Source organism: Carcharhinus amblyrhynchos, chromosome 8 (genome assembly GCF_965287045.1).
Source record: "Carcharhinus amblyrhynchos chromosome 8, sCarAmb.v2.hapA, whole genome shotgun sequence".
In the NCBI taxonomy this organism is placed as follows: domain Eukaryota; kingdom Metazoa; phylum Chordata; class Chondrichthyes; order Carcharhiniformes; family Carcharhinidae; genus Carcharhinus; species Carcharhinus amblyrhynchos.
In genome coordinates this window covers 63,976,353-63,993,813 of record NC_137331.1, presented here as the reverse complement: position 1 = coordinate 63,993,813, position 17,461 = coordinate 63,976,353, and the positions used below count along the sequence as shown (strand labels likewise).

General features: G+C 41.1%; 1 protein-coding gene across 1 annotated transcript in view; it reads right to left on the bottom strand.

Annotated features, from left to right (window-relative positions):
• The window catches only part of nsmaf (neutral sphingomyelinase (N-SMase) activation associated factor), a 91,436-nt gene that overhangs the window by 57,408 nt on the left and 16,567 nt on the right, over window positions 1-17,461 (bottom strand). Inside the window, exons 8-10 of the mRNA XM_080194192.1 lie at window positions 12,667-12,714; window positions 10,752-10,804; window positions 9,583-9,712 (exon numbers count right to left, since the gene is read on the bottom strand). Of these exons, the coding sequence (XP_080050318.1) occupies window positions 9,583-9,712; window positions 10,752-10,804; window positions 12,667-12,714 (231 nt within the window). The remainder of the gene's footprint in view (window positions 1-9,582; window positions 9,713-10,751; window positions 10,805-12,666; window positions 12,715-17,461) is intronic.

Sequence of the window (17,461 nt, the reverse complement as noted above, 5' to 3'; positions counted from 1 at the left end):
CAGCCTCACAAATTGTGGAAATCATAATGTGGAGATGCTGGTGTTGGACTGGGGTAAACACAGTAAGAAGTCTCACAACACCAGGTTAAAGTCCAACAGGTTTATTTGGTAGCAAAAGCCACTAGCTTTCCAACCATCTGCAAGACCACAGCCACTCACATTCCAACCATTATTTTGTAAATTGAGTTTGGGCCTTATACGCCCTGTTTGTCAACAGGGCTGTTACTCACCTGACAAAGGAGCAACAAGTGTTCTGAAAGCTAGTGGTTTTTGCTACCAAATAAACCTGTTGAACTTTAACCCGGTGTTGTGAGACTTTCTTACTTTGTTCACAAATGGAAACACAGAAGGAACCGTTTTACCATCACGTTGCACTCATTTTTGAGTATCATGCACTGGTAAATTGGGGCGTAAAGCACTTAACACGACTGGCACCAATTTTCATGACCGGCGCCGTTTTACTAAAGTTGGATTTCCAATGCGGTCAGCCTGTAAGAGGCAGGTGAATGTATGGAAATCTATTTAAATGCTGTTTAACATCTGCTTAGAGACCCCAGCACTCAATCTTGTGGGCCCACCCCTCTTTATCAACTTGTCGGCAAAGATTCTCATCGGCAAGGAATAGACATGCTCCCCATGAACAGGGAGCAGTTGACTTGGCCGAACCAGTGGAACCAGAGGCCTGAGAGGCAGAGGGCAAGGGGGGGTGCCCCTTGGGCTGTGCCAGATTGGCAGTGCCACCCTAGCACCTGGGCAATGCCAGGGCAGGAGCCTGCTGCCACTCTGCAGAGATCATGGGGGGAGAGGGGTTCGGCGGGGCTGTATCTTGGGCTGTAGGCCCCCGCAATTGCAAGAGGGGGGCCAGGGGAACTGCTTCAGGCTATCTGCACTAGCTCTCTTTTCTGTCAGACCCCTGTTACTGCTAATGTGCATGTGCAGCATCAGAGTCCTTCACATGCATACAACCTCTCTCTGCATGCTTTCTGGTGCAATAAGCCTATCCACAGGCTAGCTCAGGCTTTTTCAGGCAGAGTGCACATGGAGGGCGTCCAAAAAAGACAGATCTGAAACTCTCCCAATTTCAAGTCCGCCCAGCACTTAGAACAACAGAAGGTAAAATCGCCCCCACAGCGTCTACTCTATCTAAACATTGAATACTTTTAAAACCTCCATTAGATCACCCTTCAGTCTTCACTTTACAAGAGGAAATAGACCCCGTCTACACATCTTTTTTGATAGTTATAACCTTGCATAAAAAGCATCCTTTTTAATCTTTTTATGTACCCTCTCCAGTACCTCTATATATTTCTTTATAATGTGGTGACCTGGACTGTGCACAGTATTACAAGCGTGTTGAATAAAAGATTCAATACAAGTTAGCAATCACTTCTCAAGTTTATGTTTCTAGAATTAAACCTGAATGCTTCATTTGTTTTTTCTTCTCAACAGGCTTGTTAACCTGCATCACTATTTTTAGTGGATGACATATTTGCACTCTCAGATTCCTCTGACCCTCCATGTCATCAATTTACTCTTATTTTCCAAGTAATCTGTGACTTTCTCATTTTCATTGTTGAAGCTCATTTGTCAATTAAATGCCAAGGATGAAGCATATTAATGTCTCCTTGCAATTTATTTCAGTCTTCTCAGCATCAAATACTCCTCCTTACCCCTTCAAATTTTTGTTACCTGTAAATTTAAAATTATGCTTTAGATTCCAAAGTTTATATCATTCATATACATTGTGAACAATGGTCTCATCATAAAATTACCCACTTTGGGCACTCTGAATTGTTACTCTTTACCCCACCCTCTGTTTTCTGTTTTGCACCCAGCTAGCTATCCATTCTGCTCCTTGTCCCCCGACTCCACATGCACAGACCTTATTCATTACTTCATTATGCAGCATCTTATCAAAGGCCTTTTGGAAATTTGAATAAGTTGCTTCAAATTCATTGCTATTGACTATTCTGATACTTTTCAGCAAATCTAAATACATCAGATAGGAAAGAATTCCCCGTTTAAAATCCATGGTAACTATATTATTATTATAACTATTTTTTATTATTTTTGACTTCTGGATGCTTTTTCAGTTTTAATAATTTTTATTTTTCCCTACCATTTGGTCTAGATTGACTGGTCATAATGTTGTGATCCCTGTAGAGACCAACAGCTTTTGAGGAGAAAATACCTTAAATAAACCTGCTCATGAAGTCTGAGCAAGCTCAACAAAGCGATTTTCTCTACTACAGTGTCAGTTTCATTTTGTTGCCATTTGAAAGGGCTCCAGGAACAGTGAAGTTATCAAGCAGTTGAGCAGCCAATCAGATTAAAAAACTCCTACCAAGAACAAAGCAGGAAGTAAAATGCACAACTATTCACTTTTTATTCATGTTAAAGTACAGAGTAAAGATTGGGGCATACATTTCTGTTGCATCCTTAATCCCATGTGCAAAAAGAAACTTTAAAAAATAAGCTTTTCAGGGCCAAAGAAGCTGTTCAGCAGCAATTATTATTTAGTACAGCATTTAAAAAGTTCCATGTCATTCAACAAAGCCTTACGCTTTCAATGGTTTGCATTGTGAGAATGGTATCTGAAAAGTTGAAGTTAACATCAAAGCATTGATTTCTGTGCTCTTCACATCTGTGCAAATCTCAGCAGCGAATCCCGATAGAAAACTCCGTTTTTTGTGTTTAACTATGCAAATGCATATGTCAGAACTCACAGTTGATTTGACACAGTGATGATGAACGCTGACAGTTAACCATCATTGCAACTGCCAATTCTGGGCCATTAAATATTTGTAATAATGCTATCTTCTCCCTGAATTAAGATGCACAGATGCAATTCACCCTGTTCAGGAACTCCTTTCAAGTTTGATTAATTCACTTAATATCTGTTTTCTTACTTTAAGCACTTAATATAAAAAAGGATAGCAAGAGTTTTTATAAATATATAAAAAGGAAGAGGCTGGCTAGGGTGAACGTTGGTCCTTTAGAGGATGAGAAAGGGGAGCTAGTGGTAGGGGATGGGGATATGGCTAAGGTCTTGAATAACTTTTTTGTTTCTGTCTTCACGGAGGAGGACGTGAATAATTTGCCGGGTGTTAGCGATGGAAAGGTGGTAGGAATGGAGGGTCTTAATGACATTACTGTTACTAGAGAGGTGGTGCTCGACAGACTGGAGGGGCTGATTGTGGACAAGTCCCCAGGACCGGATGGAATGCATCCGAGGGTTCTGAAAGAAATGGCGGAGGTTATAGTGGATGCCTTGGTGGTTATTTTCCAGACGTCGCTGGATTCCGGGGAAGTGCCGGAAGATTGGAAAACGGCTAACGTTACACCGTTGTTTAAGAAGGGTGCCAGGCAAAAGGCGGGGAATTATAGGCTGGTTAGTTTAACGTCTGTGGTAGGTAAAATGTTAGAATCCATCATTAAGGAGGAAATTGCGAGGCATCTTGAAGGGAATTGCTTGATAGGGCGGACGCAACACGGTTTCATTAAAGGGAAGTCGTGTCTGACAAATTTACTGGAGTTCTATGAGGATGTGTCTAGGGCAGTGGATAGAGGAGAGCCGGTGGATGTGGTCTTTCTGGATTTTCAGAAGGCGTTTGACAAGGTACCTCACAAGAGGTTATTGCAGAAGGTCAGGGGACATGGAGTTGGGGGTAGGGTGTTAGCGTGGATAGAGGATTGGTTGTCAAATAGGAGGCAGAGAGTGGGGGTCAATGGGTGCTATTCGGATTGGCGGTTGGTGACTAGTGGGGTGCCCCAGGGGTCGGTGCTGGGGCCTCAGCTATTTACCATTTATATAGATGATCTGGAGGAGGGAACCGAGTGTAGGGTGTCGAAATTTGCTGATGACACCAAGATTGGGGGAAAGGCAAATTGTGCGGAGGGTGTGGAGAGTCTGCAGAAGGATCTAGATAGGCTGGGCGAATGGGCCAGGAAATGGCAAATGGAATTTAATGTTGGCAAGTGCGAGGTGGTCCACTTTGGTAGGAAGAATGGTAGGAAGGACTATTACTTACGTGGCGAAAAACTGCAGCAGGCGACGGTGCAGAGGGACCTCGGGGTCCTTGTGCATGAGTCACAAAAACCCAGCTTGCAGGTGCAGCAGGTGGTCAGGAAGGCGAATGGGATGCTGGCCTTCACAGCGAGGGGGATTGAATATAAAAGTAGGGAGGTCTTGCTGCAGCTGTATAGGGCATTGGTGAGGCCGCAGCTGGAGTACTGTGTGCAGTTTTGGGCGCCACACCTGCGCAAGGATATTTTGGCCCTGGAGGGAGTGCAGAGGAGGTTTACTAGGCTGATACCGGAGTTGAGGGGATTGAGCTATGAGGAGAGGCTGAATAAACTAGGCTTGTACTCGTTAGAGTTTAGAAGAATGAGGGGAGATCTCATTGAGACGTATAAGATGATGAATGGGATGGATAGGATAGAGGTGGAGAGACTCTTCCCGCTCAAAAAAGACAGTAGGACTAGGGGGCACAGCCTCAAGATAAAGGGGAGGCGGTTTAGAACGGAGTTGAGGAGGAACTTCTTCACTCAAAGGGTGGTGAATCTCTGGAATTCTCTGCCTGTTGAAGTGGTGGAGGCTGCCTCGCTAAATATTTTTAAGAAGCGGGTTGATGGGTTCTTGATAAGAGAGGGGATTAAGGGTTATGGGGAGAGGGCGGGAAAGTGGAACTGAGCCACAACAGATCAGCCATGATCTTATTGAATGGCGGGGCAGGCTCGAAGGGCTAGATGGCCTACTCCTGCTCCTGCTCCTATTTCTTATGTTCTTATGTTCTTAAGTATGGGCATACTCATTTCTAATTTCACTTCTGATGTCACTGAAAAAGATCCTTTCCCTGGTATTTAATACTTCTGCCATTTTTCTATAGCTGCCTGTGATTTTACTCATCTCTGTGTAGATTTCACGAGTTTTGATCTATGTTCTTCGATATTTTAATTTCGTGTTTCCTCTTTACCTTCCTTTTTTCCACTTCTTTCATAATCACTTTGTATTCTCTCTTGTCATGCTCTTCTCCCCTGATATCTGTGTTTTTAACGTCTCCATCTTATTTTTTTCCTTATGTCTTTATTCATCCGTGTCTCACATTAATGTTTAGTTTGTTCTTGTCTTTTTAGCATAATATGTAATCTGGCACACACACTGCAATCAACATGTTAATTTCTTTGATACTCCATCGTTCACCCTAAAAGATATACTAATTATTTAATTTATTCTAAAGAAATTCAAAACCATGCTTGTGAGGTTCAATGGCTAAAGAACTTAAAGATGCGAATTGTATTGAGTATATTTGATGATGCAGGATGGCTCCTATCATAAGAAACTTGTAATTCAGTTTTAAGTTCGTCTGTTCAGGCCTTGCAATATTTTCCTGCACCAAAATTATACTGCAGCATTTCAGTTGAAAATGCCCTATTGTATTCAAGCTTTCTTATTCAACACATTAACTCAGCGACCACCCTGAACGAGTATACTACTTCAGTAACTGACTTCATTAGTAAGTGTGTAGAAGACTGTGTGCCAAAGAAGCAAATCTGTGCGTTTCCCAATTGGAAACCATGGATGAATGGGGATATCCACTGCCTGCTGAAGTCCAGGTCTGAGGTGTTCAAGTCAGGAAATCCTGATTTATACAAGAAAGCCAGATATGATGTATGGTGATCTATCAAAGATGCCAAAAGACAGTACCAAACCAAGCTAGAACCCCAGGCTAGCCTCACGGATCTCAGCTGACAGCAAGGTCTGCAAGACATAACAGGCTACAAGATGAAGACAGGTAAAATCATTGGATCCAATGCACCCTTTCTGATGAGCTCAATGCATTCTATGTCCGTTTTGAGTAAGAGGCCAGCAAGAGTTCACCCTCCATCCCAGACATCGGACGAATCATTACTGACGTCACAGCAGCCTTCTCAAAAGTCAACCCATGAAAAGCAACTGGCCCAGATGGGGATACCCCGATGAGCACTCAGGTCCTGCGCTGACCAGCTGGTGGGGGTATTCGCAGACATCTTCAACCTCTCTTTACAACAACCTGAAGTCCCCACCTGCTTCAAGACAACAACCATCATCCCGGTGCCAAAGAAAACCCAGGCAGTGTGACTTCATGACTATCGTCTGGTGACTCTGATATCCATCATTATGAAGTGCTTCGAAAAGTTAGTCAAGGCACAAATCAATTCCTGCCTCTCAGATCCACTACAGTACACCTATCACTGCAACAGGTCCACAGCAGTCATCATCTCCCTGGCCTTACACTCAACCATGGAACAGCTAGATAACAAAGACACCTATGTCAGACTCATATTCATAGACTGCAGCTCAGCTTTCAACATCATTATTCCTATGAGACTCATCTCCAAACTTCATGGCCTGGAGCTTGGCAACTGGATCCTAGACTTCCTAACTCAAGAACAGCAATCAGCAAGGATAGACAACAATATCTCCTCTGCGATTATCCGCAACACCCGTGCTCCACATGACTGTGCCGTCAGCCTCTTACTATTTTCCTTATACACTTTTGGCTGTATGGCCAAATTCCCCTCCAATTCGATTTTCAAGTTTGCTGAAGACACCACCATAGTGGTTTGGATCACAAACAATGACGAGTACAAGAAAAAGATAGAGAATCTAATGAACTGCTGCGACAATAATCTCTCTCTCAATTTCAACAAAATGAAGGGGATTGTCATCGACTTCAGGAAGCATAGTGGACAAGATGCACTATGGGGGCAAAGTAGAAATGGTTGACAGCTTCAAATTTATAGGTATCCAGATCCCCAACAACCTATCCTGGTCCTTCCATGCTGACACTATAGTTAAGAAAGCATACCAGCACCTCTACTTTGTCAGGAGACTAAGGAAATTTGGCATGTCCTAGACAACTCTTACCAAATTCTACAGATGCACCATAGAAAACATTCTTTCTGGTTGTATCACAGCTTGGTATGGCCCTGTTCCATTCAAGATTACAAGAAACTACAAAGGATCATGAATGAAGCTCAGTCCATCGTGCAAACCTGCCTCCCATCCATTGACATTGTCTACACTTCCCACTGCCTTGGAAAAGCAGCCAGCATAATCAAGGACCCCTGCATCCCAGGCACACTCTCTTCCACCTTCTTCCATTAGGAAAAAGATACAAAAGTCTGAGATTACGTACCAACTGACTCAAAAACAGCTTCTTCCCTGCTGCATTAGACTTCTAAATTGACCTTCCTCACATTAAGTTGACCTTTCTCTACACCCTAGCTATGATTGCAACATTACATTCTGTACTCTCCCCTTTTCTTCCCTATGTATGGTATGCTTTGTCTGTCTAGTGTGCAAAAAAACAATACTTCTCATTGTATACCAACAGATGTGACAATAATAAATCAAATCAAAGATATGCCTATCTTTGATTTGACTTATAGATATATAAATCTATATATGATTTATAGATCTCGATCTATAAATAGATCTAAGAATAGAAACATCTCTATATAGAGATAGATATGAAAATATCTATTTTCATAGATATGAAAAATATCTATGAAAAATATGAAAAATAGATATCAGTGCCTTTTCTGATGACAAACATATTTGATTATTCAGAGATCTATTTTTCCTGTTAGTTTTTTCATATTAGATTTGAAAAAGAACCAGCATTTTAGGTTTGGGGAGAAATCTTTTTCACACAAAGCTCCTCTATAACCAAAGATCCCTAGCAGTCTTTATGAAGTTCATATGCTCGAAAGAGGAGAGCTGAAATGAATCTCTTTCATCATGCCATAAACAATTTTGGGAAGCAAAATCTCACTGAGGCCTGTTGCTACTAGGCTGACAAAAAAATCCCTTGCTCTGGAGCAGTTTTGCCAATCACAATCCAAACTTGCCTGCTCCATCCAATCCGATGGAGAACAGGTGGGGTTATTAAGATCCAGAGATAAGCCTCGTAAAGACATGTTTCTCACAATAACCTATTGTGCACCCTCACATTTAAGTCAGTGATCAAGTTGGCTGAATTTAATTCAGTCAATATTAAACAGCATCGCATTCAACAGGCTGACTTGGAATGTATTTACATGTCACACAGCTAAATGATTTTGCGTTGGCTCTTCCAAATCCACTCACTTCCTCTTTTTGAAGCCAGCTTTCATGTCATGTGGCATTTTGATGTGATGACTTAACAGGACTGTCCAGATCTGACAACAAAACTGGTGACGGCCATAATTACATTGCAGTCATGGATTGCTTATTTAGATTCTCCATGAATCACACCACTTGGGACTCTGTATTTACATTTCAACTTTAAATTAGCACAATTAAATGCAACCTCAGAAGCTGTACACCATTGCCAGTCAAGCCAATACTTTATTTTCCAAAAGTTCAAATTATTAGCAACTGATTCATTTTTTCTTACAAATATTAACCAAATGTGAAAAAACCTATTAAGAGCCTTTTGCAATCCATAAGGATAGGCAACGATACCTTCTGCATAATTACCCTCAACACCAGTGCCCTGCAAGGCTGTGACCTCAGCCCCTTACTATAGTCTTTAACAATTATGACTGTGTGGCCAAATTCCACTCCAAGTCCATTTTCAAGTTTGCTGATGACACCACCGTAGTGGGTCAGATCTCAAACAATGACAAGTAATAGTACAGGAAATACAGTGGAGCATCTGATGAAATAGTGAAACGACAATATTCTCTCCCTCAATGTCAATAAAACGAAGGCGACAGTCATCGACTTCAGGAAGCATAGTGGAGAACATGCCCCCATCTACATCAATGTCAGTGCAGAGCAGATTACAATATGGAAAACTTCATTTCCATATCGTTAGCAGGCCCACGACTGAAGTCAGGGCCTGACCCAGTTCAGGAGATCAGGGCCAGCCAGCAATCGGGAGACTGGCAATGCAGGGTCACTGCGCATGCGCTGATCTCGGCGCTGACAGATCAGTGCATGCACAGTGGCCCACTCAGTGCTATGCTGCTGGTCTCCTGGGTGAGAAAAGGCCCACCCTCAGATTTTCAGATGGAATCCCGCTAGGGCACTCTGTGATGCAGGGTGTCGGAGATTCGCTCTAGAAATCAGTCTAAAAAAACCTGTGGGAGGTACTGCCATTTTCACGCAAATTGGAGACTTAGAATTTTCTCGGGAGAATTCCGGCCAAAATCTTTTGTACTTTGGGTGCATTATTTGGGATTCTCAAATGCTGCTTTTTTTTAAAATGTGACATGAATTTTTTTTTAAATCAAAAAAGTAGAAAATAATTCTAACAAGGTTGAATACAACAGACTGCAAAAAGCCGATCGTGCAGCAGCCATTGTCATGGTGAGATGGCATGACTCAGCATTTTTAACAAGTTAAACATCTCCAGCAGTCACTGATTAGATCCAGGACTCCTTGGTCTGTACAGACCGCCACAACAAAAGGCTAGATACATACTCTGTGAATTATTAAGGGATATCTGCAATTTTTTTTTTAGCTCAAGCAGTGGAAGGAAATCAATTTAAGTAAATATCCAACATTAAGGTTCCAAATAAAATTTTGAAGTTATATACTGCATAACTCACAGGATAGCCATTCAAAGGCTGGAAGTACAAGTTTTGGTCTGTGATGCAGACATGTCCCGGATTAGATACCAAAGGAGTTACCATTTCAGCCTCACACTCCATGTGGGGCCTTTCAGTAAGGCTCTGAAATCTACAAGAGACATCAGTTACTACTGATTGACAAAATAAAAGGAGAGTTAACAACATCATCCTACGAGCAATGTGCATAATATAAAAACAGACCATATATGCATTATAATATTTCAGAACAAAGTAGCACACTTTCCATTGTTTGAACACTGCACCCTTGAACTCTCCCAAAATCCTGTCAGCTTCAAATGACCTTAATACACTTGAATCATGCATTTGGTTGCTTCCCCTAATTCTCCTCATTCTGTCGACTTCTGTGAAGGATTTAGGATATTTGGCACGTTAAAAGCAACATATAAATGCAGTCTGTTATAGTAGTGGTAAGGGATAATGGTGGGGAGGTTGATGCTGTGCAAATACTTCCATTTAAATCAGTGCTCATTTTTAACTGATAATTTGAAAATTGATTTTATGAGATAGGATACGAGAAATACTCTTCAGTCCATTTGATCTAATACTTCCAGAAAACTATTATAGCTTTTTACATGTACTAGTCCAGGCAGTTAGGATCTTAGGAGAAATGGCTCATCTTACAGATTTGCTTCCAGCTAACCAGCAAGAACCATTTGTTTATTTGTTGAGTAACAAAAATAAATTTCCATTAAGCAAATCAGTATTGAAAATATTCTAAGACACAACAAATCCAAGTTCTCTAAAAAGGTATATCAAGACTAATAATATTATGCTTCAGTAACTGGTTCTTAGTTTGTCCGACATTTGTAACCTAGTCCAGTAGTATAACTATCCTATAAATTACAAAAAGACATTCTTCCACCATTTCTATTATTTTATTACATGCATTTAATTGTAAAGCATATTCCAGTACTACAATCATTGCACTGTACTGTCAAAAACCAAGCGTCATCATCAAGCAATATGAGGACTCCCCACCAATACTGTTTAAAACTAAAAGCAGTGGAAATTTCTATTTACATACTGGAAACCTGTTCTCAACCTTGTGCTCTAGAAATAGCATTCAATAGTCATATTTCTAGGCTTTGAGCATTTCATGTTAAACTGTGATAGCTGAGATACAGCACCTGTTTTTGTCAAAAGAGGTCCGAGCCAATCGAGATTGCAAAATAGCAGTGACCTACAGTGGGAAGGGGTCGGGGGGAAAGACAAAGAAACAGTAAGAGGAGGAAGTCAAGTTCAGACCAAAAAATGTTAGTACATTCACTTTATTTGGGTTAGGATTGTTTAGGTTAAGGTTATTTGAATTAGGATTATTTGAGTTGGGTTTTAAAGTTTATAAATTAAATTAAATGACATGTACAGAAAGTTCAATACGTAGAAGCTACTTAGTAATAAACATATATGCTCATCTTTCTAAAACTTACAATTTCTCCATTCATTTGATTACAATTCATGAACTTAAATACAAATTTAGTGATATAAGAGTCAATTTTTGTTTGGAATGCTTTGCTGCTCAGAATCCAAATAATGCCACAATGTCTTCACCTTCAATAGCCAGTTCTTCATCCAGACACACAGAACTGCCATGGGGACCAAATTTGCACCTCAATATGCCAACATCTTCATGCAAAGGTTTGAACAAGACCTCTTCACTGCACAGCACCTTCAACCGATGCTATACACTAGATACATCGATGACATTTTCTTCCTTTGGGCTCATGGTGAACAATCACTGAAACAACCACATGATGACATCAACAAGTTCCATCCCACCATCAGACTCACCATATTCTACTCTCTGGAATTGGCTGCATTCTTGGATACACGCATCTTGATTCAGGACGGTCACCTCAGCACTTCATTGTACCACAAGCCCACAGATAATCTCACAAGAACAGGATATGGCGCTCGACTCATCAATCGACAGATCCGATGCTCCACAATGAAAAACTGCACTGACCTCCTCAGAAGACAAACAGACACAGCGGACAGAATACCCTTCTTTGTCCAGTACTTCTCTGGAGCAGAGAAGCTACGACAGCTTCTCCGGAGCCTTCAACATGTCATTGATGAAGATGAACATTTCGCCAAGAGCATCCCCGCACCCCCACTTCTTGCCTTTAAACAACTGCACAACCTCAAATAGACCATTGTCCACAGCAAACTACCCAGCCTTCAGGAGAACAGTGACCACGACACCACGCAACCCTGTCACAGCAACCTCTGCATGGCGGTATCATCGACACGGATGCCATCATCACGTGTAAGACGACCAACCACCAGGTATACAGTACATACTCTTGGAACTCGGCCAATGTTGTCTGCCTGATACGCTGCAGGAAAGGATATCCTGAAGCATGGTACACTGGGGAGGCCATGCAGATGCTGCGACAACGGATGAACGAACGTTGCTTAACAATCACGAGACAACAGTGTTCTTTTCCTGTTGGGAACACTTCAGTGGTCACGGGCATTCAGCCTCTGATCTTTGGGTAAGTGTTCTCCAAGGTGGCCTTCACAACACACTACAGCACAGAATCGCTGAGCAGAGACTGATAGCCAAGTGCCGCACACAAAGACGGACTCAATCAGGATCTCAGGTTCATGTCACACTATCTGTAACCCCCACGACTTGCTTGGGCTTGCAAAATCTCACTAACTGTCCTGCCTACAGACAATGCACATCTCTTTAACCCGTGCTTAACGCTCATGCACTCACATTGTCTGTATCTTTAAGACTTGATTGCCTGTAAAGATTTGCATTCCAACCATTATTTTGTAAATTTAGTTTGTGTCTTTACATGCCCTGTTTAAGAACAGAACTTCCACCTACCCGATGAAGGAGCAGCGCTCCAAAAGCTAGTGGATTTTGCTACCAAATAAACCTGTTCAACATTAATCTGGTGTTGTGAGACTTCTTTCAGAATCCAAATAACCAATTACCATGACATTGGTCTCAAATTAAATTGAATAAAACAGACCTATATCAGTGGTTTAAAAAAACAAGCACTTTTATCTTCATTTAGAAATGCCACTTACCATGGCAAGCTGGTCTGCCATTTTGTCCAACTGAGAAGCTCTGTGAAGCTATGAAAGAAACATTCATAAATTAAGAATTTTAGTCAGTCTTTATAGTGCTGAAGCATTTTAATCAAAACTACAATTATTGATTAAAATGAACAAAGCAAATTACTTCAATTATACTATATGCCATCGTTTAATCAACTTGCCCTGACGATGCAAGGCTGCTTTCATTTAGAGGGCTTATCCATGGCTGATAATGGACATTATACAATCCATTAATATTGGACATTATATCAGTAACAATAATGGTTATTGGATATATAGCGAATATATAGGGCTACCAGTTTTTTTCAACTGTTATGGTTCAGGGAACTCACTTGTTCCCATTAGTAGTAAGAACGCTGATGTTAAGAAGCACTTGTACATTGTTGTCCTTGTCTGGCTTTTTCCATTTTGGTAGTGGCTTAAAAGCAAGTGAGATTGCTTTGGCAGTGTCAAGCTTGGATCATGAGGTACCCATACAAGAGGAGTTTGTAACGATCATACAACCCAGACAATGGCAGATACTCAGTCTCATTAAAAACTCTGTCAAGGTTTAACCTTTAGTTAATGTGCAAGGGAGCTAGAATCAAATCCTTCGGTTTACCTTTCATCACTTTGGTGTATGCAAGCTTAAAAAATGGATATTACTGAGGCATATCTAGAGGCATACTTGAAGATTTACAACTTATGTTTGACCTCCATATGTGGAGGCAGTTGTTGCAAACCTTACAAATACAATGTGTCTATATTAATTAGGAAAAGAGTAACCATTGGAGTTAGTCATGTTGTCTTAAGAATATTATACTATGAGTTCCATTGTTAGGATCCTGGACTAGAACCGCAAGGTATATTAGGAAGCCAGGCTAGACTCCAACAATTTTTCTGTTTTGGCATAAGTGTGAGGAAAGGATACTCCCTTCCAGGAATGATTCCATTGGCAAATTAGGAATCTTTTATAAGAAAACAAACTTTGTTTAATACAGTTTAAAAATAGCTATAACAAATGAAGCAGCTTAACTATTAACAGTTGAGCAATATTTAAAATTGTATGGAAGGTACTTTACTTTCTGGCTTATGACTGCTTAAGTCCCAAATAAGCAGCTTTCCTCTGAGGGACTTCAATACCACTTTAAATACAGTCAGCAACCATAAATCTACTTGCTATAATTATGTTAACCATCTTGAAGCTTTCAGAGAAAAAAAATGGGTTTTAGAGCAGCTTACAGAACTCTTGTCTTCAGCAGACTCCCAGCTAGATACTGTTGAAGGGAATGGCCTTTCAGGGGAAAACAACAACAGCTAAATCCATTGCACCGTGGTTGGTTCTGCTGCACGGCAGAGGGGTAAGAAGCGTGGGAATGCAATCGTTATAGGGGATTCAATTGTACAGGGAATAGATTGGTATTTCTGTGGCTGCAAATAAGACTCCAGGATGATATGTTACCTCCCTGGTGCTTGGGTCAAGGGTGTTTCAGAGAAGCTGCAGGACATTCTGAAGGGGGAGGGTAAAAAGTCAGTGATCATGGTAAATGTTGGTACAAACAATATAGGGAACTAGAAAGAAAGCCAAAAACTAGGGCCTCAAAGGTAGTAAACACAGGAATACTACTTGTGCCACATGTTAGTCAGTCAGTGTAGAAACAGCAGGATACATAGGATGAATACATGGCTGAAAAGATGGTGTAAGGGGGGAGTTTCAGATTCCTAGGACATTCGGAATGGTTCTGGGGGAGGTGAGACTTGTACAAACTGACTGGGTTACACCTGCGCAGGATTGGGACTTACGACCTTGGGATGGTACTTGCAAGAGTATTTGGGGAGGGTTTAAACTAATATGGCAGGGGGACAGGAACCTTTGCAAAGGTTCAGAGCAGGGAGAATTAATAACAAGAGGAAAAGATAGTAAAGAAAATAAGGGAATAGGTACAGAAATCAATGACCAGAGGCAGATAAGGACAAAGTTAAAAAAAGTAGGAATGGGAAAAGAAATGTTAAAAGTGTTCACCCTAAGGTTTTGTACCTGAATGCTTAGAGCATTCAAAACAAAATGGATGAATTAGTTGCACAGATAAAGGGGTATGATATAGTAGGCATTATGGAGATGTGGCTCCGAAGTGAGCAAGAATGGGAACTAAACATTGAGGGCTATTCAGTGTCTAGGAAGCTCAGACAGAAAGGAAATGGCGGTGTTGCATTGTTGATCAAAGAAGGTACTAATACAATATTGAGAAAAGATATTAATACAGATGATGTGGAATCTTCATGGATCAAGTTAAGAAACAACAAGGGGCAAAATACATTGGTGGGGATGGTATACAGGTCACCAAACTGTAATGGCAATGTTGGGAAAAGCATTAGACAGGAAATCAGAGATGCACGTATTAAAGGAACATCTGTGATTATTGGCAACTTTAATCTGCATATAGATTGAGAGAGTCAAATTAGTCACACCACAATAGAGGAGGAATTTCTGTAATGTGTACAGGATGGTTTTCTGGAGCGTTATATTGAGGAACCAACAAGGGAGCAGGCCATCCCGGACTTGGTGTTGTGCAATCAGAAAGGATTGATAGGCAATCTAGCTGAGAGAGAACCCTTGGGGACAAGTGACCATAATACGGTAGAATTGTGTGTCAAGGTGGATAATGATGTAACTGATTTTGAGACCAGGGTCCTGAATCTCAATAAAGGTACCAATGATGATATGAGGCACGAATTGGCCATGATGGACTGGGAAACATTATGGAAAGATAATGGACAGGCAATAGCAGGCATTTAAAGAACAAAAATGTGAACTTCAGATGATGTTTATTCCTGTTTGGCACAAAAGTGGTAAGGGAAATGTAGCCAAACCGTGGCTTACAAGGGAAATTTGGGATAGTATCAGATTCAAAGAAGCAGCATACAAATTGGCAAGGAAAAGCAATGGGCCCGAGGATTGGAAGCAGTTTAAAATTCAGTAAAGGAGGACCAAGGGATTGATTAAGAAGAGAAAAATAGACTATGAAAGTAAGCTAACAGGGAACATAAAGACTGACTGTAAAAGTTTCATTAGGTATGTAAAGAGAAAAAGATTGACAAAAAAGAATGTAGGCCCCTTACAGTCAGAAATGGGAGATCTCATTAAGAGGAATAAAGAAACTTTGCGTCAGTCTTTACAAAGGAAGACATAAAGAATGTAGCGGAAGCACTGACAGAAAAACGTTTTAGTTACGTGCTGAAAGAAATCAGCATTAGAAGAGAAGTGGTTTTGGGGAAATTGATGGGATTGAAGGTGGATAAATTTCCAGGTTCTGATAATGTTCATCCCAGATTACTTAAAGAAATGGCCCTGGAGAAGATCCATTAGAGATTATTTCCCAAAATTCTTCAGACTCTGGACTGGTTTTTACTGATTGGAGGGTAACTAATGTAAGCCCATTATTCAAAAACGGAGGTAGAGAGGAACAGGGAACTATCGACCAGTGAGCCTGGGTAATTGCCAGTACATTGGTACTGGGGAAGTTGCTAGTGTTACTATCAAGGATTTCATAACTTTGCATTTAGAAGGCAGTGGTATAATCAGACAAAGTTAGCATGGATTTACAATAGGAATTACCAGGGTCATCCCTATTTCCTTTCTTGAAGAGAGGAACAACATTCGCCACTCTCCAGTCCTCTGGCACAATCCCCGTGGACAGTGAGGACTAAAGATCAAAGCTAAAGGCTACGCAGTCTCATCCCTTGCCTCCCAAAGTATCCTAGGATGTATCCCATCTGGCCCAGGGACTTATCAACCCCATGTTTTTCAAAATTGCTAATACATCTTCTCTCAGAACATCTACCTCCTCCATCCTATCAGCCTGTATCACGCACTCATCCAGATGATACAAAGTTGGGTGGCAGAGTGAGCTGTGAGGGAGATGCAGAGATGCTTCAGCGTGATTTGTGCAGTCTGACTGTGTGAGCAACTACAAGGCAAATGCAGTATAATGTAGATAAATGTGGGGTTATCCACTTTGGTAGCAATAATAGGAAAATAGATTATTACTTGAATGGGTGTAAATTGATAGGGGTGGATACTCAACAAGACCTTGGCAACCTGGCGTCACTCATTGAAACTCATTGCCATTCTAGCAAGAGGATTTGAGTATAGGGGTAGGGATGCTTTTCTGCAATTGGATAGGGCATTGGTGAGGCCACATCTGAAATAGTGTGTGCAGTTTTGGTGTCCATATCAGAGGAAAGATGTCCTTGCTATAGAAGGAGTATAGCGAAGGTTTACTAGGCTGATGCCTGGGATGGCAGATCTGTCATATGAGGAAAGACCAAGTCGGTTAGGATTATATTCACCGGAGTTTAGAAGAGTGAAAGGCGATTTCATAGAAACTTACAAAATTCTAACAGGGTTAGATAGGGTAGATTCAGAAAGAATGTTCCTAATGGTGGGGGAATCCAGAACTAGGGGTAATAGTTTGAGCATAAGGAGTAAATCTTTTAGAACTGAGGTGAGGAGAAATTTTTTCACTCAGAGTGGTGAATGTGTAGAATTCACTACCAAAAAATGTAGTGGAGGCCAAAACATTGTTTGATTTCAATAAGAAATCAGATATAGCTTTTGGGGCGAAAGGGATCAGGGGATATTGGGGGCAAGGAAGCATCAGGATATTGAATTCGATGATCAGCCATGATCAAAATGAACGGTGGAGCATTCTTGAAGGGCTCAATGGCCCACTCCTGCATCTTGTTTTTATGCAGAACTGCAACTCTAAAAACTGCAAAAGCTCAT